The following is a 24,101-nucleotide window of genomic DNA, read 5'->3' as shown; positions in this document are numbered from 1 at the left end:
TGCAAACTATCAAGTAATTGGCTTAACTTTACAGCTACTCAATAAAATGCTACAAAACTGCGTTATTGATGCACGTTCCGTGTTTGCTTGTAGATTCGTCAAATTGGTGCCGTAGCATCTCTAGTATCCTTGTAGAATATCTCTTCTGCTCATCTCTTATATCCTGCAGCGGCGTTTCAACTAAATCAACTGTCTCCGCTTTGCTCTTCGTACTTTCCTTGCAGATGCAGCAAGCCCCTCGCCTTGTTTTTTCAAGTACATCATCTGTAGCTGGCGGAGTTTGAAAGTTGCCACTCATAGTTGTTGCCAGGCCCTTAAATTTTCCTAATACGAAGGCAGTTTCGAAAGCATCTTTGTAACCGATGTCAAAACCTTCTTGGAAAACTGACTGCTTTCCTTCTTCAACTCCTTCCCTATACCCGGCCTGAGAAAGTTGATGGACTGTGATCAAGTAATGTTGAATGAAATTCTCGTGATTAGGCTGCCGAAGAATTCTTACCTTAACCGCTTTACTTATAACTCGACTCCAATTTCTTTCGGAAAGCTCTAATGGATGCTCAATTTCCTCGCAGTCATCCATTTTAGGGTTATGTTTTCAATCACTTGTCAGTGTCATACAAGTCCCTGAATCTGGCTTATAATTTGTATGATTACTCATTCGGTAATATATGAAGGATAAAAAAATTTCTACGCTGTGTAAGCGAGAGTAAAGTAGTAATTGTAGTGTAGTTCCTCTTTGTTATCCATAAAGATAAGAGCAAAGTGTTGAATTATTAATCAAATACAACTGTTGGTACGACATTGCGCCTAATTATATGCGAAAAAATGTCTAATAAACGAGCCTGATTAGACGCAATATAATATACACCAAGAACGCCTGATCAAGCTCAAGCATGCAACATGCATTTCGCCAAATATCATTTAAAATTAGTTATCAATTTATTAATTGAACGAAAATGACAACAGGGGTAGCATGGAGTTTCTAAGGTGGACCGGTTGTCAAGTGTACCGAGGCTTGGGATTTATCTGTCCCCAATTCCTGTAAATGTAACAAATTTATCATCATCAACAAATAGTCCATCCGACTTACGTATTTTACCAGATCAAAGGCTGTAGTACACCCCACCCTGCCCGACGTGTGTCACGTGGGCTAGAGACCTACGTCAGGTATTTGACACGATGGTGCGTCGCCGCAGCCACATGTTGTTGTTGACAATTCATTGCATTGATTCTTATTCGTTCGTGAAATTCTGAGGCAACGATTAAGTATTGTAACATAATGGATGTCAGAGGAGAATTCTCTGGTGAGCAAGAAATAAATAAAATTGTCGATGTGGGTGAATCGCCAGAATTTATCGAAGAGAAGTATGATGCTTTAAAGTTGATTCAATTAACTATCAAATAGACCGGATATAGTAGCAAATGTGTTTTTGGCTTTCAAAGCTGCATATTTTATTGAGAAATTGGTAATAAAATTACCAACTTTGATTTCAGGATCATCTCTTTGGCTCAAGCGAAGCCAAAGGGCATTTCGGATAAAGACATATCGGCTGAGATTCCAGATCTGGCGCCCACGCAGAAGGCAGCAGCGATAAACAAGTTATTGGCTCAGGGATACTTTGACTTATTCAAGCAGGGTGGAACTCTTCTCTACCGTTTAAAAGATCCCAGCAAGGCAAAATCGGTCAAAGGGGCAGACAACGAAGAGAAAGTTGTTTACAATATAATCGAAGAGGCTGGAAACAAGGGGATATGGATTCGCGATATCAGATTCAAATCCAATCTAATGCCGACGCAGCTGAATAAAATTTTGAAAAGTTTGGAAACTAAGAAATTCATTAAAGCCGTAAAGTCGGTAGCGGCTAGCAAGAAGAAGGTATATATGCTGTACAACTTGGAGCCTGACAGGTCTGTGACCGGAGGCGCGTGGTACCAGGATCAAGACTTTGAGGCAGAATTTGTCGACATTCTAAACCAGCAGTGTTATAGATTTTTGGAGCAGAAAAAAGACAGTACGAAAAACTGTAATGATGGCCCAATCGGTGCTAGAAATATAGCGTTTGCCTCGTCAAAAGAAGTTTGGAAATTTATTTCCGACCTGGGGATAAGCAAGGTTTGAAAACGGGATACCTTTCACTGACCTTTTGCTTTTACTTGATGACGGCGATTTGCCTAAATCAATAAAATAATAATATTGCAGGTTAAGCTTTCCGTTGAGGATCTGGAAATGATCTTGAATACCCTTATCTACGACGGCAAGGTGGAAAGAACTCTGTCAAGCGATGGAAGCAATTTGTATCGAGCTGTCGAACCATTGCTCAGTCCTCCAGGATTAATAAGAACACCTTGTGGCGTTTGTCCGGTATATTTAACATTGTATAATAAACGAGAAGCGACAAACGATCGTTGAGTATCTACGACGTATACTGTATCTTGCTTTCAGGTGAGAAAAAACTGCTGCGACATAGGAGAAATAACGCCAAAGAAATGTCATTACATCAAGGAATGGTTGGAGTAAAGCTTCGGCATCGGTATTCGTGTTGAATCTTTTTATAAATACAGATCCATGAAATGTGAATTTGCGTTCATTCTTCTCCTATCCAAGTTCTACCTCTGTTAGTCTGTACGTATGTATAGTTAATTCGTGATCTGCACGTGCGGCTTGATATCTAACTAGACGAGGTACGAGCTGGTCGATTGTTGCCGATTGTTGCGACGGCGGAACGGTATTCTCCGTGATTATAGCCGAGCGTCTCTCCCGCCAAATGGCCCCCCGTCGACTCGGTTTCAAGAGGGACGCAGACGCAAAACGCGGTATCCGGTGAGCCTTGCCAGGTGTGCGCGCTTTCCAAGACACCGTTAAATCGCGCTTTGTCATGAACTTGTAAATTTTTATTAAAAAATCGTTTAATCGCCATCCCCGAGGAGAGTTAGAGTGCCGCGTAGCGTCCCCGGCAAGAGGGTTGTACGTCCAAGTGCAGATATAAGGGCGACAGGCGGCCGCAGCGGGGCTGCGGGACGTGTATAATCGGCAAGAACGTAGATCACTTGAGATTGATTTCTGCGGTGAGAGTGTTTCGTGACGAATTAACAAGTTGGCTCAACTCGCGCCAGCGTCGTCATGCCTCTACTACGCAAGAAGCTTTTTCACAAGTTGCACGTCTCCTCCGATTTCCGCGACGACGACGAGGTTTTTCACTGCGAGGCGACCAACGAGATCTTCAAAGATTACAAGTTAGTGTTTGACAGCTCGAGATCATTTTCACCCACAGCCAAACGTACTACTCGCCGTGTTTTGCTCTCTAACGTCTCCGACGCCTTTTCCTGCTTTTCAGTGAATTCTGTGAGCGGATTATTCTCTGCAACTCGCTCGTTTGGTCCTGTAGTATCACGGGGAAGCCGAATTTCACTTACCAAGAGGCATTGCTCAGCGAAGAAAATGCGCGAAAGAGTCTCAAGGAATTTCCCATGGAGGTAATACATAACAAATGCTGTATACACATTTTTATAACACACCTTTACTTGGGCAGCGCTGACCTTCTTTGCAGCGCCAAGATTCTGCCTTTTTTCAGTCAACGTTGCGAGCTTTTTCTTTTCTCTTACACCCCCAAGAATTCACCGAATCCGAGTGTTTCTCTTTATCGTGCCCACGCAGAAGCTTGATGACAGTATGCCGATGAAAGATGTGCCTCGGGCGGAGAGAATCCAATCTATGACTGTACACGTTCTACAAATGACTGCAACATAACCTAGTTATTGGAAATTGTTTATCTGACGATTGATCTTAACTTTACCCCATAATGCATTATATTGCATTATGTAACCTGGTGTTAGGTTTTTACTAGCATCTCGATGACGGTGTCTGAGATTTAATTTGCGTTTGGGCTTTGATTTCAGTTGCGAATTCCGATCTTATATCTGGCGAGCAAAACAAACAGAACTTCGCTGAATGAAATGGTCGAGGATGTTTATCAATTCGCACGAGACAGATACTTTGTAGGAGAAATGGTCGAGGCCAGTTTTACCGAAGACTCCTGGTGCGAGTGTCACGTTCTACAGGTCATCGAGCCTACCAAGCAACAGATTAATTCTTACGCGAAAGACAATAACAGGTATTTGTCAAATGTCGGTTCAGGCAATGGCTTGTCGTTCCTAACCTAACTGGGTGTCTTCTTATCTGCTGATTTCTTCTTTCATCCATTTACACAAAGAAGCATGCTGGAAAGACAGTATCAACCTCCGGCAAAATTATTTCGTTACGAAGTGGAGCAGTTTGATTGCGGAGGTGACACAGACGTTAGTCAGCTAATGATAGTTGAGGCTTCACAGGTGCGACGACGCAAACAACACTACAGTAGAGAAAGGAACAAGATATTTTTGCGACAACTTTGTGAGCAAGGAGAAAATGGCATATGGATGGTCAAGGTAATCTGTTCAATTTGCCTTGTTCGGTGGACTATTTCAATCCACTTGTTGACTTATCTAATATTAGAGAGGTTCAACATTTGTTCAAAGAATATCTATAAACTCAATCAAGAATCTGTAATGACGTTTGATCTAATGGGATGACTTCGTGACAGATATTCGTGAATAAAACCTTGATCTGGCATCAGATAATTGGAACAAGCTATTGACTCATCATTCCATGAATAGATTTGAGTTGGGCCTGTATAAAAATTGACTCAGCATCATCCGGACATTATGGCATGCATACAGCGTTTGTTCCACCTACATGTTTTGGTTTACTTGTTGCAGGAGAGTGTCTTACAAAAGTATGGTATCCATAAGACTCGATTCGACACGATATTTGCTGGACCCATGCCAGACTTTTCTCCACGCCTCAAAAAACCGGTTAAGCACAAGCAGGAGTCTATAGCAAAGTTTCTAACTCCAGATATATCAAAACACAGGGTCTTTGATAAGCCAGATCCATTAAAAAAAATTAACGACAGTGGAATGATCAGCAAGAAATCTAAAAAACAAAAGTAAGTTAAAATGTTGAGGAGTTGTATGAATTTCTTCTTTTCTATATTTTTCTTTCTTATTATGTTACTAATCATCTGAGTTTCACTTTTGTGATACCTTAGAAATTCACCATAGTTAATCGTCTTTATAGAATGAATGGTAAATTTAAAGAAGATCTGAAAGCCAAAGCTCTGGAAGAAAAAGCTCGTCTGAAAGAAGCAAGGCTTGAAGAACGAGGTCGTAAGAAGGAAGAAAAACAAAAGCTTGCAGCTTATATGAAGGAGTGGAATAAACCCAGAGAAGATTTAGAATGTGAAGATCTCCGACAAATTCCGGATCCGACCCCCGTCAAATGTTTCATCCCTAATGACAAATTTGGCGACTTTGTCATGATACTGGAATTTCTGCAATATTTCTACGAAGAGTTAGAAGTGGGCAGTTATTTTCCAGGTGGAGTGAACTTGGACTTGATGGAGAAAGCTCTGTTGGAGAAAGAAGTTGCAGGACCTTGGAGTGATCTCTTGCAACTCTTGCTTGCAAATATTTTCAAATTTCAAGCCGAGGAAGAAGATGAAATCCATGCGGACGCTGCTAATCTGACTGACGATAAAAATATAGATCACGGGGTTTCATCTATGGCTGAAGCTGTCAAATTAGCCACAATAGCTTCATCTTGGTGTCAAACTCACCATGGATGCCAACTGGCCGAGCTAACTTTAGACTACGTCACATTAAGTGAAATTCTGCGACAGCATCTCTTGAGTTCTGGCGGCAGGATAAGCGATGTAGCATCTAAGTGGCGCTATTCCCAAAGGGGTAACCAATTATTCGTTCATCTCAATTCACGCGTATTTTTTATCACTAGGTCAATTATTGCCAATAAAATGAATACAGTCGAAATGAACTTGTTATATGATAGAATAAACTGAATTTTAGGTGGCTATACAAATCATGACGATCCAGTACTGCTCTTGAGAATGAAGGAGGCGCATATACTTCGAACTCTGGGTCACATGAATGTCTGCGAATTCGAGTTGGACGATCGACTAAAGGTTGTCAGTTGTTTGATTAATCAATTGCTTACGTTTGCATCTATTCGCGACGTGATTGATGAAAGATACGACAAACTGCATCAAGCAAAGAAGGAACTCAAGTTATTCCTGATAGCTGAGCAAAAGAAAGAAAAGGAAGAGAGGGAGAAAATGAAGGAGAGAGAAAAAGAGGGAAAAGTAGAGGAAGAGGAGCAGAAACCTAAAAAATTAACGAGAGGGAATTACGAGGACGAAAAAAAGAAGGAGGAATACGAAAACAAGTTGAAAGAACTACAGATGGCATCTCGAGACGATCAAATGATGCTTTATCTAGGTTCGGATAGGGCACACAGGAGATACTGGAGGTTCCTATCTATACCAGGTACGAAATTGTCTTTAAAGTCCGTAACGCCTGACACGCTTTCAATACCTTATTCCTTTTTCGCATCCAAATCGCTATATTTATTCGAACTCTAGGTTTATTTGTGGAGAATGATGAAAGATGGCCGGGTGCTTGTCTCCCCGAGGGTACTCCGTACAAACCGGAGCTTCAAGACGAGTCCGGAGACGCGATGTATGCGTATCTGAAGAAGAAGTTTAAAGACGAATCCAGCGACAAGGAAAACAGTATTAAGGAGCTGAAGAAGTCTCCAAAAAAAGTTGCCTTTTCTGATAAAAACGGATTAAAATCACCGAGAAAAGATCTTAGTCCTAAGAAAGAAGTAAAGATGGATTTCAATGATATTAGGCAAAAGTTGAACGTGTGTACGGGAGATAAAAATTGCCCCATTCATTGTGCCACGACTGGACCGCAGTGGAGTTTTTACGGCTTGCAAGAAAATATCGATAGCGTAATTAATGCCTTGAATAAGAGGGGAATCAGAGAAGGTGAACTCAGACAGACTTTGATGCAAGAAGCAACGAGCCTAACGACAGCCATTTCCGAATGTCCCCGACACAAGTTGAATCCCGAAGTGGTAAGTATCTACATTTTTTGCCAATTAAAAAACCAAAAACGTGACGACATCTAAACATTCTTTGTAAATTTCTGCATCGCTATTCTCTTATTCTTTTCTTTTTTTGTTCTCTCACAGTATATGGAGCCGATAAAAGAGCCGACAAATAAGAATCACAGGAAAAATAAGTATGACAACGTTAATCTGGCTTTCCCACCTGGTACTGACATTGAAGAGGTTCTAGAATTAACGTTACGGGACTATATACTTGACCTAGAGGACAAAATCAAAGTCGGATGTCTGGGATCCCTGAAAGTCATCAGCCGAGAGGTGTGGAGAACGGCGATAAATAAGTGTGGCTACGATAAACAGTGCGACAAGTTGGTCTATGGATTGAACGACACTGAGGCGGATACCGCGTCGAATCTTGTTCTGGATAAAATAAAGAATGAGAACAGGATGAGCAGACCTGGGACCCCGGATTCTGAAATCAGTAGCAGCGGTGTTAAAACTTATCGGGATCCGGGAAGATATCTAGGACCGCCGTCCGAAGACGAACCTGTACCAGATCCAAATCAGCAAATCTCAATCAAACAATTAGCATGCGCTATCTTACAAATATCGCACGCGATTGAACCGAAGTATCTTAAAAAACCATTGGGTGTAGATGATAAGGACAAGAAACCAGCTAGCGAGGACATAGGCAGAGATAGGTGGGAACAATCACTGATGGCTTCGACGAGTTGGTCCCAGTTGTTTGTACATTTGAGCACCTTGGAGAATAGCATTGCATGGGCCAGAAGTGCTTTGAATGCGCAATGTCGTATCTGCAGAAAGCGCAGGGATGCCGAGAACATGCTACTCTGCGACGGATGCAACAAAGGGCACCATTTATACTGCCTCAAACCCAAACTCAATGTTCGTAGTCTTTCTTTGTCGCGTTGCATTATTTGGATTAATATATTATCAATTGGTCAATAGTTCCTTGCTGAGTACTTCGTTGTGTGACTTTGAAATAATTGTTAGCAAAATTCGTGTTGAAACGGCGGCAGGCTGGTTATATGTCAAAATTGCTTCTCAGGCGGTACCAGAGGGAGATTGGTTCTGCACGACATGTAAACCCCGAGAGACAAAACCCAAGGAAAAGTCGAAGCGGAGAAAGAAATTTGAAGACGAGGTGGAAGAGGAGGCGGTTCTCACCAAGGAGACACGGCGTAATCGTGCCAAAAGAATTCCCGAAAGTGAGGACGAGGAAGCCGAGTTACCGGAGGATCCGTGAGTAACCAGCCCAAATTTAACTGCCATCTACACTAATTTCACCCGTTTCAATTTTTTTCTCCTAAATGATCTATGCACGACTCTGTTATTAGAGACGCGACGACGAGCCTTTGCTCATTGTGCGGAAACGGAGGAAGGGTGATATGCTGTGATGGATGTCCGAAAGTATTTCATTTGGAATGTACCGAGCCACCGTTGAAAAGAGTACCTCGTGGCAAATGGCTGTGTCATTTCTGTTTGAGGAATAGGAGAACCAACTCTATACACGGTATGCCTCGTCGTGTTTTTAGTAGTATTATTCTTTTCACCTGTAAATGTGAACCATTATCGATGTTGATCATGCACCTCTTAGAAATATTATGAGAAAACTACAGATACGAATCTCTATGCACCAGGGGCTAGGGAATCCAAGTACGAGCCACGATTGATTCTTGAATAATCCGCGAGTTTTTGTTGTCGCGAACACGACGATAGATTCTGTTTTATCCCGAACAGTTTTAAGGAAATTTACAGATAGCACTAATTCTAAACTAAATAAGTAACGCGTAACAGTGAAAACAATCGGTCAGCTTTGGGTATGTTGCCAGCGAGAGGGCGCGAGAGGGAGAGAGACAGAGAAAGAGTGAGTGCAGCTGCTGCTCGTTCGCGTATCCACGGCTTCGCCAAGAGTCTTCTGACTACCGAATCCACAGACTGGGACGGTCTGTATCGTACCCAAATATAATCGTGCAGCGAATAATTTAGTTCTTTTTCACATTATCTTTACTGCTTGGGAATGCGATTCATTTATCACCTACCCCAAGTTCAATAGATAACAGCATGAAGATTACGTCGAGCTGTTCCCAACCATTGACTTGCAGTATCATTTCGTTTTTCTTTTTATTGTCGTAATAAAACTAACGATTTATCCCATGATATTTACTTTTCAGAGTGAAGAAAATTATATTTTGATCATTTATGACGTTACAGACCTCACAGCACCTTTTTTATTTCTGTGACTATTCTTGTAAATCTGTCCGTACAATTATTCCAAGTTACCCGGGACGATGCCGGTTGGTGTACATAGAAAATTACCCTTACGTGATTTCTATCTTCGCGTTATTGACAAACAGTTCGTGCTTATTTCCGTTTTGTTGATAATCATGCGTTTCATTTTGATACCCAACACATTCTTTCAATGTTACATTATTTTCGCTTGAGCTATGTGGTGTTTGCTTGAATCTAACTTTAAACTACCAGATAAAAACGCTGAAAAATCCCCTGAGATTATAAAGTTGCACATATGTTAACCAGTCGTTTTCATTCTCCATACTTTGGTACAGAGAGCAGTGTAAATTCAGATGACTTTGAACCGGTACCTCAACGGCAAACAAGGAGATCCGCCAAGCGTGTAGCTGATGCATCGATTGACGAGAATAAAGAAGATGCCAGCACTGTAAAAGGTTGTATGGCAACTTTGCAAGAATTATTGGCGGATATCACGCACCACAGAGATTCTTGGCCCTTCCTTTCTCCCGTTACAAAAGATGAGGTTCCCGACTACCACGACATCATATCGTGTCCAATGGATTTTGGGACCATAAAGTACAAGCTTGGAAAAGGAGATTATCAAACGCTTAGAGAATTTTACAGCGATTGTATTCTTGTATTTGATAACTGTGAGAAATACAACCAAGATCACAGTTCGGTTTACAAGTGAGTATCAGAGCCGATGATACATTTGTCATTGGGTTCGGACGCCAGAGATTTTGGGATATTACTAATCGCAGTGTTTTACAAGACGGGTTTGTTTGCAAATGGCCTTGCATTGCCAGTCACTTTGTAACGTTTATATGTGTCTTTTTAAATACCTACGTGCATTTCAAATTCATTAATAAATTTCATTTATGGTTGGAGATTTTATTACTAATTTCTATGTTTTACAAAACGGGTTGTACGCAAATGTCTTTTTATTGCCAGTTACTTTGTAACGTTTACATGCGCCTTCTTAAATACCTACTTACATTTTAAATTCATTATCAAAAATCAATTATTAACTAGAGCATTTCCTTGCCTAAAAATTTATGCGAATGGTCATTATTATTTACATAATTGTACATTCGTATTTGAATAGTACAGTTTTTTTTATCCCACAACGTACCACTGTTAAGTGACGCAAATAGCTTCGACTCTTCTTTGATAAAACTACGGGACGAACTATTAGTATTGTGCCGCGTTGCTAAATTATTCAAAACAACTGACGCACACGTTAATACTTGTACAATTGCTTCAAATGCATCCTCATGTTATACTGTCTATAACAAATGCTTGATATTTTTGTAAGTCCTATGATTACCTGTGGCTATTTCATATTATTAACAAATGTCACTATTTGTTAACGCCTGATCAAATTTATGTCTCCTGTCAATAATTCCTTTATGCTTAGTTGCATGTTATTCATTACGAATAGTCTATTGCACGTTTTCTACATCTACCAATATTATTGGAATCTCAACGGTGAACCCGTTTGATTTTTAAACCTTGTCCAAGTTTTTCAGCCAACATCCAATCTCTACAATTTGTTTGTTTGATTTTAATGTTGGTCAACCAAATAAGTCCCTATCTCGCTTGTCGTTATTATTGCTTGAAAGAAAAATCGTTATCTTTGGCTTCCGAACGCAATATCAATTCTCGAAGGAGGATCTGTACTACGTTTTTTTTTAAAATACAGTACCATTTACAGAGCTGGGACGAGATTGTTGAAATACTTTGAAAAAAGATGCAAAGACTTGGGTTTGAACTACAATGAACAAGAAGTAAGGGAACCAGATACAAAAAAGCAGAAAAGTGAACCAAATGGTGAGCTGAAAAGCGGTACCGAAGATGAGGAGGAAGATGAGAACTTGAAGGACAATGAGGAGGAAGACGATGTCGACGAAGAGGATGATGATGCAGATGAAGATGATGCAGATGAAGATGATGAAGAGGATTATGAAGAATCAGAGTCGGACGCAAGTTAAGTGCGACCCGTGATTGACAGCAGTAACGTAGCAAATCCATCTGAGCAATTCGCGAATAACTCCAATCAAGGCTACACGAGTTTTTCAAATGCAGTAACAATTGTATTTATTTTCATTTCTCTGGCCGCTCGAAAAAGTATTTCTATAATTATCACCAGTGTTTCTCAACTGATTTTAGCAAATATCAAGACTAAAAATGTTACTTGTTACATGTACGGGCAACGATTGCTCTCAAATTTATTTTATAAAACGGTTCTTGTAAGCTTGAATTGAGAGGATGTACATTTTATCACAATATTTATTGAAAATTTCATACTTTTGAATGGTATTGATGAGACTTTGCAACCGTTAATAAAACTGAAAGATTCTTACCGTTCTACAAGCGTTCCTACTTGCTGAAAACTGCTGGAAACTGTACGGAGGGGGGCATAGTGGATTGTTATCTTACTTTTATAGTGTGACAATGAATTTAAATATGCCTTAAGTAAGTGATAGTCTGATATAAATCGGAGAGTACCTACCTATAACAGTATACTTAATGCATAATGCTAGTTTTTCTTTAGTTGGAATTTTTTGCCGAGTACGACACGTGTATTTTTGCATTTACGATAATTTATTATTATAAAAGTAGTTTTAATCCGCCAAACCAGCCGGTTGTACGCTCCTTATAGAGATAATGCTAAAGTTCCAGAGTATATTTCTTCATTCAAATTGGGCATCATTTTTTCAATGTGTCTTCTGACACACGAGTATACAATATATCATCGTAGTAAGCATTTCTTCTGCACAGTTATACATAGAACATTACCATATTATAAATAGGATATTTAATGGAGAATACGTATGTCACCGATAGCTCTCTTTCTTTCTCCTTAGCCTCTCGGCTCATGGTGGAATTTTTTTTTTTTTTTTTATAAGTTTCGAAGGTACTTATGCATCTCTGTTCGAAATATAATCAATTTGCGAATTTAGGCTGGGCCTACACAAAATCGAGGGTACAAAGTGTCAATGTCCGTTGTATTGTATAGTATGATTAAAGCGGTCCTTAATTGTAATGATGTGCATTTTATACAATTATTAATTTAGTAATGATGAAATATTTCAATAATAAAAGAAGAGAAAAACGAAAGGAAACAACAACAATAATTAAACAATCTTTTGACATATTATATAGCCGAAATGTTCTCCGTGCGTTATAATGTGAATTTGTATCCCCCGCCGGTAAACAAATCACGATCGGTTTACAGCATCGTAACTGATTGCCGGACTGGTTGCTCGTTTATTCTGGCATGAGACATTCCCTCGTTAAGGTTTGTTAATATAGATGAACATTCAAATTTTGGTCGGGAGAAAATTCTATCGACCTTTTCTATATAAGTTCCTGTCTTCTAAACGTTTCGAAATTGCAAGATTACGTATAAACCTGCAATAAATGTGTGAAAATTTTCAAACCATCGCGACGACCGTTAAACAAAAGACGGTGCGACGTGAACAGCGGCACGAAACCACTTTAGTTTCGCGTCCGATGTGTTACGGTTCGAACGTTTCGTGGCATCGGTTTTGGATAATATTCACCTACATCTAAATCATAATTACCGCGTTTTGGTAAAATATCGTGCATACACAAAATCGAGGGTACAAAGTGTCATTGTCCGTTGCATTATGTAGTATGATTAAATCGGTCCTTAATTGTAATGATGTGCGTTTTCTACAATTATTAATTTAGTAATGATGAAATATTTCAATAATAAAAGAGAAAAAAACGAAAGGAAACAACAACAATAAGTAAACAATCTTTTGACATATTATATAGCCGTAATGTGAATTTTTATCCCCCTCCGGTAAACAAAACATGATCGGTTCACAGCATCGTAACGGGTTGCCAGGACAGGTTGCACGTCTATTCTGGCATGAGACATTCTCCCGTTAAGGTTTGTTAATATCCATGAACATTCCAATTTTGGTCGGGAGAAAATTTCTATTCACATTTTCTATATAAGTTCCTGTCTTGTAAACGTTTTGAAATTGCAAGATTACGTATAAACCTGCAATAAATGTCTGAAAATTTTCAAACTATCGCGGCGACCGTTAAACAAAAGACGGTGCGACGTGAACAGCGGCACGAAACCATTTTAGTTTCGCGTCCGATGTGCCACGGTTCGAACGTCTCGTCGCATCGGATTTCAATAATATTCAATTACATCTAAGTCATAATTACCGCGTTTTGGTAGAATATCGTGTAAAAGCATCGATCGTTTTCTCAGTTAAGTGACGTAAATTTTATCGAATGGCATCAGTCCAATCATTTCGACCGGCCTTTCTGGCGGCATCGCGGTGCTGGAAAAAAAAAATCGACGGACGAGCCGTAATACCGTTCGAATAATCTCGCGGTGTAAATAATTGTGTGTGATAATTGTTAGTTTGTCGTCATCGCGGTGCAAAAAATGTGCAAAGTGAACGCGATGCACGGGTGTGTTTGTGCGGTTCGGTGTGTCGCGGTCTTCGCGGGACGTAGTCGTACCCGATTTTCACGATTCCCAGCCGTTGTTTTCGGTGTTCGATTAATTTCGGGGTTACGGCGTCCGTTCGCGAAACAAGGTTTCCGTCGATAAAGTATCAAGTGTGGAAGAATTCTCTTAGTGCGGTTCTGGTCGCGTCTCGAGTCGGAAGTTATCGCGTGTGTTGTGCAATATCAGTGTCAATTGGATATACGGCAAGTGGATTACCTCGCAAGGATTTTCTACAGAAACGCTACGTACTACGCAGATATCGTTTCACCGCTGCACGAGTAAGTCGCATGATTTTGAAATGACTCTGTTTTCTTCTTGTGCAATGCTACCAAACCGTATACGTTCACTTTATGGGTTTTCTCTTCTTGAATTGCTTTCTGTAGTTCCGATCGGGTTGATAAGAATTTTCCTAGCGAGGAAAATGGCTTTACTTCGTAGACCCGTGTTGCACGAGTTAAGTCAAAGAGGCTTACGTCCCACCCTTCATACTAATTTCACCTTCTTCGTGGCATTCAGTTTTCCGATCTGCCTATAGTTTCGGGTTTAATGTTACCGATTTCACTTTACTCATGTACAAGTGTGTGTACGATTTTAAATTGATTCTTAGCTCTGGCGGTTGGCGCTTTACTTTTATGCTTCTAAGTGGATTAATTAATTCAATGAAATTTTCGAATAAACAAACGAAATGAGTTTACGGCGCGATGTTTATTTGTCAACGACTACACCTTGTTTATAAGAGGTATTACGGAACATCAGAAATTTCACAACGAAAGGATCGTATCTAAAGTTTAATTCGCGACTCTTCTAAGCAATAATCGAATGACAATTCTAGTGGTGGTGTTCAGCTGCTTCCTTCCTTCTCATCTCTGCGTATGCAGCTTTGTTCTCTGGACTGTTAGCTATAAAACAGGAACAAAATGTATAAAGTTTTGAACAAGTACCGAGTCTATAGATAGTGTCACGATCAATTTTCCATGCTATTCTTATTTTTTATGCAAAGAACTGTTCTGGGCAGCAAAAAAATTATTGCACTTACATAGTTTGTGAATCTGGTAGAATATGGGTAAGCTGGCGACAACGGCATAAGCGTAGAATCTGAATTGCCAGGAGTATTTCCAATAGAACTTGTATGGAAATTGTGCAATCTGTGCCGTAAAGGTGTACGGGAATTTCATGGGACGAGAGACCAGAGCAGGTGGTTCTCCGGACATCTTTGCTAAACAACGGGCCGTAAAACAACAATTATAAAATCGATTCTTTTTTTTTTTCTTAGTACTGGGCTACGTATAAACATCCCATCCCATCGAAAACAAACACTTGTTTTTTCTTACGTCAACTTTTATATTTCCCTGAAAACTATAGGTGTTATCACGTTTTGATTCAACCTTTCACAAACACGGTTGACATCACGATAATGTACAATTTCGTCGTGCTTTGTTACATTAGTGATTTCTAGACGAAACGTGAGAAAAAGGAATCGACGAACCACTGAAATATTTAGGAACGTCAGTTATGTAATATTGCAATGATTTATGTTGGGAAGGATATTAGCACAAGTTTTGCTAAACGGATGGTATTACTTTCGTGGGAACGAAAAATATTTTCATTAAATATTAAGTATTATGTAGTAATTGAATAGAGTTATTACTGGCGTGCAAAATAGGGCAGAATGTAAAGCAGACTAACAATAAACGAGTTTCGAACTTTATTTGACCTCGAATAAGACATGAAAATTGGAGGATAACCGACTAGTCAGCAATCATGATTTTTCTTTACAAAACCACCGATCGAAGTAGTAATTTAAGCTTATGAGTATCATTACCGTTTTGTGGAAATACTCTCTGCGGCGAACTTGTGACAAATCAACTCGGAATCGTCTTCCGTCCACAATGGCCGACGACTGCGGCTGCGTACACGAGGTTACGTAAGCTGGCGATATTAATCGAGTGTCGACTATCGAAAGTGGTCGAGACTCGCCCCAGCGACAATCGCTCTTAAACGCAGCCAAACCGGCATCATTGATTTCAAATGAAAACTTTCAACGCTGTCAACGGTTCTTGACGCGTGCGGTTGAATTTCTGCCAACGGGACGAGTTTTGGGCCTAATTTTTGACATACGAGGTGTATCGTCTGTACTAAAAAATGGCCGAAGTGCTCGTGCAAATGCAGGAGGCATTCACGCAGGTTCAGTATTCCCGTAGAGTTCACCCGGAGTTCATGTCGAAATTGAAGAAACTGTGCCAAAAGGTGAGCTTGGTCCAGGATTATTTCTTCACCCATCTGAGTTGCGAATTCGTATACTTAGTAGGCAGTTTCGCTCATAGAGCTTCACATTCTGGTGTAGTATCAACTCCGAAATGTGTGGCACGTCGAGAATAGTCATAACTGACTACTAATCTTTTGCAGGCGAACGAGAAAGACTTTACACGGGCGTTCATATCTTGCTTGTTAATTCCGTTGGGCGAGGGAGAGCATCACCCTCGTATCGAGAACGTACTTATCTTTGCTGCAAAATTTGCAGTCAGTGTACAATCGTTCAACGACGAACCCGACGAAGAGGAACTGTGCCCTTTTTTGAGTTCGTTGTTTGAGTTTTTATTAGATAATCACGATGTCGCAGATACAGCGCTGAGGTTCCGTATGTGCTACTTCATGAATATGCTTCTCAACTCTATGGGGGACGACGCGTTTATAGATGATTTCCTGTGCGATAGAATCACTACATGTATGACCGAGCGATTACTGGATAAGGTGCCCAAAATCAGGGCTCAGGCAATTTTAGCTCTTCATCGTCTTCAAGATCCGTCGGATGAACATTGCCCTGTGATCAAAGCATTCATATTTCACCTGACCAAAGATCCACAGGCCGAAGTTCGCCGGGCAGTCTTGCTCACAATGGGAAAAAACAAGCAAACACTGGCAGCTGCGCTGCGGAGAACTCGTGATATTAACGATGGCGTGAGAAAATTGGCCTTTCAATTTTTGACTAAAATTACAGTTAGATCGTTGACCATCGAGCAAAGAGAAAAGTTGTTGAGCGACGGACTACGAGATAGATCTGAAAAGGTTAGCAAGTATGTTAAAACGCAATTATTACCCACCTGGCTGGAACATTACGAGGGAGATTTCATCAAATTGCTCCGAGCGTTGGATGCTGAGAATGCACTGGAAATTTCTATTCTAATGCTGGATGTTTTATTGAAGTAGGTTTATCCGATGACCAGATGTTAAACTATTTACTTGCATGTTCTAATGAAAACCATTATCGCATTTTCTGATTTCACGTTTGCAGAGTTACTCCGGTGCGTAATATCATTCAACATGTGCCTGTCGATCCTGACACAAAATTAATTCCACATGAGAAATTATCAAGCGAAAGCGTAATTTATTGGCGGTGCGTGATTACACACTTGCAGCGCGAGGGCTGTCAAGATGAGATTGATAAAATATTGCCCGAACTTTCAAAATTTTGTGAGTACATCAGAGAATTCATGAAACAAATGAATCACGATCAGCGTGAAACTTGGGAACAGACCACGCTCCGCTTCATTCTTCTGCAGTTGTTTGAAATCACAAAAATTTGCGATCTACACGACGAGGTTGGCAGGGAAAACTTGAAGGAATTGATAGTAGATACGCTAAAGTCGGATCATGATTCCGAAGCTCTTATCGATAGTATTGTTCAACAGTGTGTAGCCATTGTGCCAGATACCGAAAGCAGACTGAATTTATTGGCCAATGTGATAAGTGAACTACGAATGCCATTGACAACCGATGTTGTACCCTTATCCGAAGCTGAGAAACACGAAAAAGATATGAAGGTGTCGTTTTTGTGAAAATCCAAGAAACCATATATTTGTTACAATTAACCGCTATAACCTCAAGTTTCATACTCATTGTTTCAGAAAGCAAAATTGAAAGTAGAGTTACTTCAAGTTCAAGAGGAACAGTATCTGGCGATCCAAAGTAAAAATTTTTTGCGGGCAGAGGAATTGAAAAGCAAAATTGAAGTTCTCAAAACCTTCATTGAAGATCTTGGCACAGATCAGGTTGTTGAAGAGGTGCGGGAAGAATACGAATTAAAAAGTGACAAAAAAACGCTGACAAAGTGCTTGCAAATCATGTTCTCCATGACGCAAAGCGTAAAGACATTGTGTCCGTTGTTGAGAAGTCTTCTAATGGATATGGTTCTTCCCAATCTCGATGTAGGTGTATAGAAACGTTGTGTCGATATTTGAGAAAAATTCATTCCAATTTGGGTAAACTAGATTTTTCGTACTTTTAGCATTCCGTGTGCAGCGTCATAATCGGAGCACTGAAGGCAACTACAGTTTGCTGTCTCTTGGACGAGGATTTGGCCAAGAAATACATACCCGTTTTCTTCCTGCAATTTAGTGTGGAAAATGATGATATTTGGCTCGCCGCACTCAAGGGTATATTTGATTTACTGGTACTTTACGGCCTTGAGCGTCTGGGTATGGCTCCAGATCCGGAAACAACGAAAGATACCGCTCAGGCTAACAAAAGTAGGAGTAACAAGACTGTTAGACTGTATAGTCGTTCGGAAGATGCAGATACGTTGCTCAGCACCCCGCGACCTTCGCTAAATAGCGAAAATAGAAATATCATCCATGTCCTCACAGGGTTATTGGATAATGCAGTAAGCTTAGCACTCGATCACTTTACCGTTTGAGCGAATTTCATGGCGATTTTGATTCCCGCAACAATCTTGATATTTTTTTTTCTACAGAATCAGGACCTACGTACAATTGCGGTTGAAGGTCTTTGCAAGCTTTTATTGCACCGAAGAATCTCCAGTCCCTCTTTGGTCGCGCGACTCATTATTTTATGGCACAATCCTGTGACTAACAACGACTCTTATCTGCGCCAGTGTTTGAGTTACTTTTTCAATCATTTTGGGGCCGTTGTTCCGGATAGCCATGAAATGCTGGAACGCTCTTTTCTCGTGACGCTGAAAATGTTGGCCAACGCTCCGAATACCAGTCCGTTACACGAGATCGAACCTCTAAAGGTCGCGCAACTTGTTTTGCACCTCACCAAAACTGAGACTCAGGATCGTCCTCTAGGCTATTGCGCCCATAATAATTTGGCCCTAGCTATAATTGCCGAGGCTCTAAACTCTGACAGTTGTATAGATCCCAAAGTGCTTATTCGAAGCCTGAGGTATTTGGATATTCATTTGGAGGATGATTCGATGAGAAAATGCCTTCAAGAGTCTGTCGAAAGACTTTTAACAGAGGTTAATAAAAATTGTCCAGCTACAAGCAGACACATTTATTCTAGAGAATATTACTACATTTCTTAATTTCAATCCTAATTACAGGTAGAACCTTCTGAAAAACGTATAAAAAACACGCTATTGCATTTCAAGTGCTATTTGGACACTCAAACCAAAGGTGGATCAGAAAATGGGCCAATAATGGAAGAAGAGCAAATGTTCGAAGAAGAACCAATGATCGAAGAAGAGCTTGACGAGTGTTAGTAGTGACTTTCTCCACTCTCGTGCCTTGTTAAAGATGATGAATTGCGTTCTAACTTGATCAGTGTAGAATCATCTCCTAGATTTGGCTGCGTGAGAAGATCGAATTAAGTACTTGCGGTAATAATCGTACTGAATTCGTGACAGCATTTTACCAGTATTCTATAACCCTAATGAGGGAAAAACAAAAGTGAATTCAGGATAGCATGTTTCCCGTATTCTGAATCATAATGAAAGAAACACAAATGTGGCGCAATTCACAATTTTCCTCATGTTAAATATCACCACATTAATTTTTAACCATCGCAACAATTTGTAATATGTATAATATGTATTGTAAAAATTCTGGGCAATTATTTAACACGCGTCGTACTCGCCAATCGCCTTCTACACGCGTGTTTTGCCGTTTTGATTGATCGCCATTCCGCGGTAATTAATTTAAGTAAAAACATGAATAAATCAATCGAAACAAATTAGTCGTACGGTTGGTGAAAAATCTCGAGTATATTTTCGTAGAGCTATAACGTAATAGAATTTCCAATTAACCGTGTATCTCCGTTTTACATGCTCTGTTCTTTCTTTAATTATTAGTTGCTATTTACTCGCTCGTTATGTTTCTTTATTCGGGGTCGAATAATCAGAAAAAAGCCCATTGTCGCTACGACAGCCGAGTTTCGATTTCTTGCTGTCGGTTGACTTTTTCCTCATCCCCACTAAGTTGGAAACTTGAATACCACTCGAGCTTCCTACCCTCCATTACGGATACGTGCATTTGGCACGTTTTACGGACGCTTAACGCCACTGGGTGGTTAGTGCAGCCGGCGGAATCGATATTCATACGTCAAACCTTTCAAATAAACGAGGACATTAGGCGACGCGGATTCCGTTGCGATCCTCTCGCGATTCGAAGAGAAACGATGCCACTGGTACCTGCAGGCCGATCCTCCAATTTTCAATATTTATTCATGCGCCTAGTGCCCCTGCTCATCCTTTATTTTTCACGCTAAGCTGAAGCCAAGCTTCAGCCACGGTTAGCAGCCAAACCTTCTAAACTTTTTGGTAGTAAAAAATGCAGTTTAATTTTTTTCTCCTCCTCCCCTTCTATTCTCGTTTTAAGTCACTCCCTAGAGTTTAAATTTTTACTACATATCTTATATCTTGCAGGTAGTCATTTCTGGACATGTAAAACGCGCATATACTTTGTTCAAACCCATCAAGCGCAATAGAATACTGGGCAGGAATTAAAGACACCGCGGAACACCGATGAAAGTTGGGGGGAGGGGTTCAAAATGACAAGAGTCGTCGTTCTTCGTCCGGACTGCTGCTGGCGTGGCTTGATCGGTATCGAAGTGAACCTTTTTCTTTGCTTTTCTCTTTGCCCCGTTGTTGTTTTATCGGTCCTGACATCGACGGTAAATTTCAAGTTTCAACTCTGTGAAGCAGCACGCCTGATTGGCCAAATCGATTGTTACACTCGACCGATTATCCATCCCCTGTGACTGTGTTCCGTCGAGGCTCCGATATACTCACCAAGTGGTGGTCGTCGTCGTCTGCGTCGTCACCACACAGACAAGGATGCTGCCCACCGAGTAGATATACGTCCAATGGCTTATAGATCGAGTAATTATCCTCGGGAGGATGATTGTGCGAATATGCCGCGGCGTCGAGGCTCCTCAGTGATGGTCCTACGACGGATTCGAGTCGACGCCCGATTCGTTCAAACTAATTCGTAACTTGACCCCCGCCATTGATCCAATTTTTGTATGAAAATTTCCATATTTAGTTTCCAATACTACATTTTTTAGCCTTATTTTTATAACAAACTCTCGTCCTTTATCATTGAACTGGGTGTAGCGGCCTCGGTGATAAATACTGTCGTGGGTTCAGCCGTCGTCCAAACCCATTGCCGATATGCGTCTATCCCGATTCCCTGTCTCGACTCGCTGGCACCGTGGCTATTTCCTTATTTATAGTCGATAACTTTCTGTACTGTGTCCGATACAATCAACGGTATAAATATTTGTTCTATCGAATTGCCACATCGTTGGGGAAGATCGTGCAAAACCGGGAAAAATCTCCGATAATTCTTAACAAAACCAAATTTGAGGTGGACAATGCTTTCCTTGTCCCGTAGGTCCGCGCAGAAACCTCTATACTATTTTTTTTTGCATTAGATTTGCGAGCTGGCTCTCGCCTCTCACGCAACTTGGCGGCGGTTCTCTGCCGAGAATCTAGATGCGTTGCCGTTATTTCTTCATTGTACTCACGGCGACCTATTGTTTTTGTTTGTACATCCAATATTTGTCGGTAAACCTTCGACGGATCTCTGATACAACCGTTAGCCAGAGACGTCGATCGTCGTTTCCTCCCTCATTGATTAGATACGATCTTTTTCAAGTAAAAGAAAGCAGGAATTGAAACTGCAATGGAGAAAAACCGACATGCAGCAGTCAGCGCGTTTATTCAATCGTACATTGTTCAACATGTCGGGCGGGGTGGGGGGCTATTTCTACCGAGGGTCAGGCGATGGTATACAAGTCGCAGTCAGGTGTAACATCATTTTACCCGGGGTAGTTATCCCCCCCCCCCCCCCCCCCCCCCTGTTGCGTGCCGTGTCTTTTTTTAACAAGTGCGTGTAGAGCTAAATAAAATGATGACGTTCAGACAAAGATAGATAGATAATTCTCGTAGGTTTGTTTCCTTCTGTATTATTTTATTCGTTTAATAGTAATTAGTATGAAATTTTTTATAAACGTTGTTCGAATTGTTGAAATTTTGAATCCTTTCGATAGACATACACGATCAGAAAAAGAAGCGTGTGGAATATGAGAAGACATAATTTTTTATAAGCATGAAATAGGAATACGTATATTTTATCAACACTTCCCGCATCATTCCTGTGACGTACTTTCAATTGGCTGAGGTCAATGACAACTTGTCCGATATATATGTTTGTGTATTCGAGCCGGCTGGTCATCGTGAACGGACTCGCTCGACCGAGTTAAAAAGGTGCTCGTTAATTTCTGAAAATGACGAATCACTCACTCGATGTGACACACAAGTGTCGTTGTTAGTCGCTCATCGTCCCACGAGCTTTCTTCTACTTTTTCCTCCTCTTTTATTTACCTCGCATCGGTTCAACTCCCGCACGAGCTGCTCGGCGAAGTATACCTGCGAAGCTCGCGTTGGGTATTTCCGAAGAATTCTCCTCTAGATTAGATTTATTTAAACACCTGTCCGCATGTTTCACTTTTGCCTTCCATCGTCGATGCATGCATTCGTACTTAGCCACGTGCTCGAGAACGAGGATATACGTTTAACTGGTCCTCTATTATCGGACACGCGGGTAATACTTCGCTTCGAATATCCCCGGCTAGGTGTATACCTACGTATCCTTTGAATGAAGTTTACTAGGATCGGTGCAGGGCGTACGGCGATACGCGGCGGCATTGTCTCGCCACGGGTATATCCTTGCAACGACTATAGCTCCTGTAAGAATATCGAACGAGAGTATGAACGAAAAAGAATAAGAGAGACGCGAGGCGAGGCGAACCGAGCTGCTACGGCAGGGCAGGGAGGTAAGGAAAATAAGGACACTGTAGATCTCGAGTGACACAAAGGGTCGGGAGCAGTAGGCTAGAGTAGTAGTAGGCGAGAGTAGGCAAGAGTAGGCGAGAGTAGGCGAGAGTAGGCGAGAGGAGACAAACCCTCGAGCAGTCACTGCCCCAGAGTCTTTGAAAGGCGAACCCATCCTCCGTGCAGTTATACAGCAGACATGTATACAGTTAGGTGGGCACACATGCACGCTCGTTTATGCCCGTGCATGTATTCCAACCTTCTTCTTCGCCTTGAGTCGCGGGACTGAGGACTCGCCGCGCCGCGTACTCTGCACGAAAGATAAACAGAGAACCGGCACTTGTGCTCCTTAAGTACATACGTAAATACGCGCAAGTACACAAAGAGTTAGGTCCGACTTCGAGAGGAGAGTGCCGTGCACGGGGTGGAATTGAATCGTTCAAACAGACTCTGTATAACTTGTGTATAAGTTGCATCCGCGAAAGACCATTTCTTTGTATAATTTACTGTTTCATGCTCCATCGCGCACATCGGCGTTACGCGCGTATCGTGTTCCTTTTTCTGGTGACGTGCAGATGCGTGGAAATACCTTCCGCGGTTATCGTCAGACTTTGGCGGCGGTGGATGATATCAACCCTGTTGTATTCGCTGCTGCTGCTGATTGCGAGATACGTAGTGGGTCTTCTACTACGCGAGACAGATTTGTTGAAGAGATCTTGGGGGGTGGAACATTTTATTTATCTCTTATGGCGTTTGACGTTTCAGAGGAAAGGAATTAAAAGACTGTCTTCGTGTAACCAATTGGCTCAGATTGTACGTCACGAAGACGGCGAAGTAGACGTGGTGGGTACTCTGCGAGGCTGGCTATTGTTCCAGCAAACAATTACCACCTAGGCTCTAACCAGGGCGTACGAGAAGATCCATGGAAGCTCTGAATTAGGTCGAAGGCTCGAGGTAGCATTGTTTCCTCAAGGGGCGGCTGCATCTCCGCGCGTCTCTCGCCGTATGCATCCCTTGTACAAATTTTTTTCTTCACTAACCACAGCTTCGAGCTCTTAGTCGTTGATATCACTGGCTCTGCACGCACGCACGCGACGCGACGTTGCACTTATTAGCCGTGAGAAATTATCTATTCGTCACTCTTCGTTTGCTTTTGTACTCATTCAGGTATCATTTGTAATTTGGCGTGTACACGCCAGCTGCACTCTTCGCACGTATATAGAATCGACCTTGTCAAAATTGACCAACTTTGCTCTAAGCTTTGCGGGTTTCAAGTCGTTTTGCTA

The 24,101-nt window shown here is 41.2% G+C and overlaps 5 protein-coding genes across 10 annotated transcripts; 3 read left to right on the top strand and 2 right to left on the bottom strand.

Moving 5' to 3' along the window:
- Positions 1-4: 4 nt before the first annotated feature.
- On the bottom strand, positions 5-806 carry LOC124414252. Its single transcript, XM_046895243.1, has 2 exons — positions 500-806; positions 5-424 (listed from the first exon to the last, which is right to left on the bottom strand). The coding sequence occupies exons 1-2, from the start codon at positions 578-580 to the stop codon at positions 50-52; spliced, it is 456 nt and encodes a 151-aa protein (XP_046751199.1). The 5' UTR covers positions 581-806; the 3' UTR covers positions 5-49.
- Positions 807-1,190: 384 nt separating this feature from the next.
- LOC124414141 (probable DNA-directed RNA polymerase III subunit RPC6) lies at positions 1,191-2,578 on the top strand. Its single transcript, XM_046895086.1, has 4 exons — positions 1,191-1,365; positions 1,495-2,113; positions 2,201-2,362; positions 2,444-2,578. The coding sequence occupies exons 1-4, from the start codon at positions 1,280-1,282 to the stop codon at positions 2,516-2,518; spliced, it is 942 nt and encodes a 313-aa protein (XP_046751042.1). The 5' UTR covers positions 1,191-1,279; the 3' UTR covers positions 2,519-2,578.
- Positions 2,579-2,791: 213 nt separating this feature from the next.
- On the top strand, positions 2,792-12,342 carry LOC124413793 (bromodomain adjacent to zinc finger domain protein 1A). 5 transcript variants are annotated; one of them, XM_046894565.1, is made up of 14 exons: positions 2,792-3,234; positions 3,336-3,474; positions 3,898-4,112; positions 4,215-4,425; positions 4,756-4,985; positions 5,117-5,781; positions 5,902-6,378; positions 6,474-6,973; positions 7,091-7,870; positions 8,034-8,227; positions 8,323-8,498; positions 8,800-8,931; positions 9,553-9,925; positions 10,941-12,342. In XM_046894565.1, exons 1-14 carry the CDS (start codon positions 3,122-3,124, stop codon positions 11,227-11,229), a joined length of 4,494 nt encoding a protein of 1,497 aa, XP_046750521.1. In that variant the 5' UTR covers positions 2,792-3,121; the 3' UTR covers positions 11,230-12,342. The 5 variants fall into 5 exon arrangements, with proteins under 5 accessions (XP_046750521.1, XP_046750523.1, XP_046750522.1 ...); XM_046894567.1 differs by having other exon boundaries at positions 4,212-4,425; positions 8,818-8,931; XM_046894566.1 differs by having other exon boundaries at positions 4,212-4,425; positions 10,953-12,342.
- Positions 12,343-14,425: 2,083 nt separating this feature from the next.
- On the bottom strand, positions 14,426-15,689 carry LOC124413957. The gene is made up of 3 exons (XM_046894778.1): positions 15,562-15,689; positions 14,776-14,955; positions 14,426-14,638 (listed from the first exon to the last, which is right to left on the bottom strand). The coding sequence occupies exons 2-3, from the start codon at positions 14,948-14,950 to the stop codon at positions 14,568-14,570; spliced, it is 246 nt and encodes an 81-aa protein (XP_046750734.1). The 5' UTR covers positions 14,951-14,955; positions 15,562-15,689; the 3' UTR covers positions 14,426-14,567.
- Positions 15,690-15,859: 170 nt separating this feature from the next.
- LOC124413956 (condensin complex subunit 3) lies at positions 15,860-19,788 on the top strand. 2 transcript variants are annotated; one of them, XM_046894777.1, is made up of 7 exons: positions 15,860-15,986; positions 16,146-16,942; positions 17,032-17,560; positions 17,645-17,944; positions 18,025-18,399; positions 18,490-18,998; positions 19,080-19,788. In XM_046894777.1, exons 1-7 carry the CDS (start codon positions 15,882-15,884, stop codon positions 19,240-19,242), a joined length of 2,778 nt encoding a protein of 925 aa, XP_046750733.1. In that variant the 5' UTR covers positions 15,860-15,881; the 3' UTR covers positions 19,243-19,788. The 2 variants fall into 2 exon arrangements, with proteins under 2 accessions (XP_046750733.1, XP_046750732.1); XM_046894776.1 differs by having other exon boundaries at positions 15,860-15,991; positions 16,151-16,942.
- The last annotated feature ends 4,313 nt before the right edge of the window (positions 19,789-24,101 follow it).

This window comes from Diprion similis, chromosome 13 (genome assembly GCF_021155765.1).
Source record: "Diprion similis isolate iyDipSimi1 chromosome 13, iyDipSimi1.1, whole genome shotgun sequence".
NCBI classification, from domain to species: Eukaryota; Metazoa; Arthropoda; class Insecta; order Hymenoptera; family Diprionidae; genus Diprion; species Diprion similis.
This window is presented reverse-complemented; position numbering and strand designations above follow the sequence as displayed.

Coding starts and splice junctions, on each gene's coding strand:
- LOC124413957 (XM_046894778.1), bottom strand. CDS start 14,950: ATGTCCGGAGAACCACCTGCTCTGGTCTCTCGTCCCATGAAATTCCCG. Junction 14,639..14,775: donor CTACCAGATTCACAAACTAT/GTAAGTGCAATA, acceptor CCTGTTTTATAG/CTAACAGTCCAGAGAACAAA.
- LOC124414141 (XM_046895086.1), top strand. CDS start 1,280: ATGGATGTCAGAGGAGAATTCTCTGGTGAGCAAGAAATAAATAAAATT. Junction 2,114..2,200: donor CCGACCTGGGGATAAGCAAG/GTTTGAAAACGG, acceptor ATAATATTGCAG/GTTAAGCTTTCCGTTGAGGA. Junction 2,363..2,443: donor CACCTTGTGGCGTTTGTCCG/GTATATTTAACA, acceptor TCTTGCTTTCAG/GTGAGAAAAAACTGCTGCGA.
- LOC124413956 (XM_046894777.1), top strand. CDS start 15,882: ATGGCCGAAGTGCTCGTGCAAATGCAGGAGGCATTCACGCAGGTTCAG. Junction 15,987..16,145: donor TGAAGAAACTGTGCCAAAAG/GTGAGCTTGGTC, acceptor AATCTTTTGCAG/GCGAACGAGAAAGACTTTAC. Junction 17,561..17,644: donor AACACGAAAAAGATATGAAG/GTGTCGTTTTTG, acceptor TCATTGTTTCAG/AAAGCAAAATTGAAAGTAGA.
- LOC124413793 (XM_046894564.1), top strand. CDS start 3,122: ATGCCTCTACTACGCAAGAAGCTTTTTCACAAGTTGCACGTCTCCTCC. Junction 3,475..3,897: donor TCAAGGAATTTCCCATGGAG/GTAATACATAAC, acceptor CTTTGATTTCAG/TTGCGAATTCCGATCTTATA. Junction 5,782..5,901: donor GTGGCGCTATTCCCAAAGGG/GTAACCAATTAT, acceptor ACTGAATTTTAG/GTGGCTATACAAATCATGAC.
- LOC124414252 (XM_046895243.1), bottom strand. CDS start 580: ATGGATGACTGCGAGGAAATTGAGCATCCATTAGAGCTTTCCGAAAGA. Junction 425..499: donor TTATAAGTAAAGCGGTTAAG/GTAAGAATTCTT, acceptor CAACTTTCTCAG/GCCGGGTATAGGGAAGGAGT.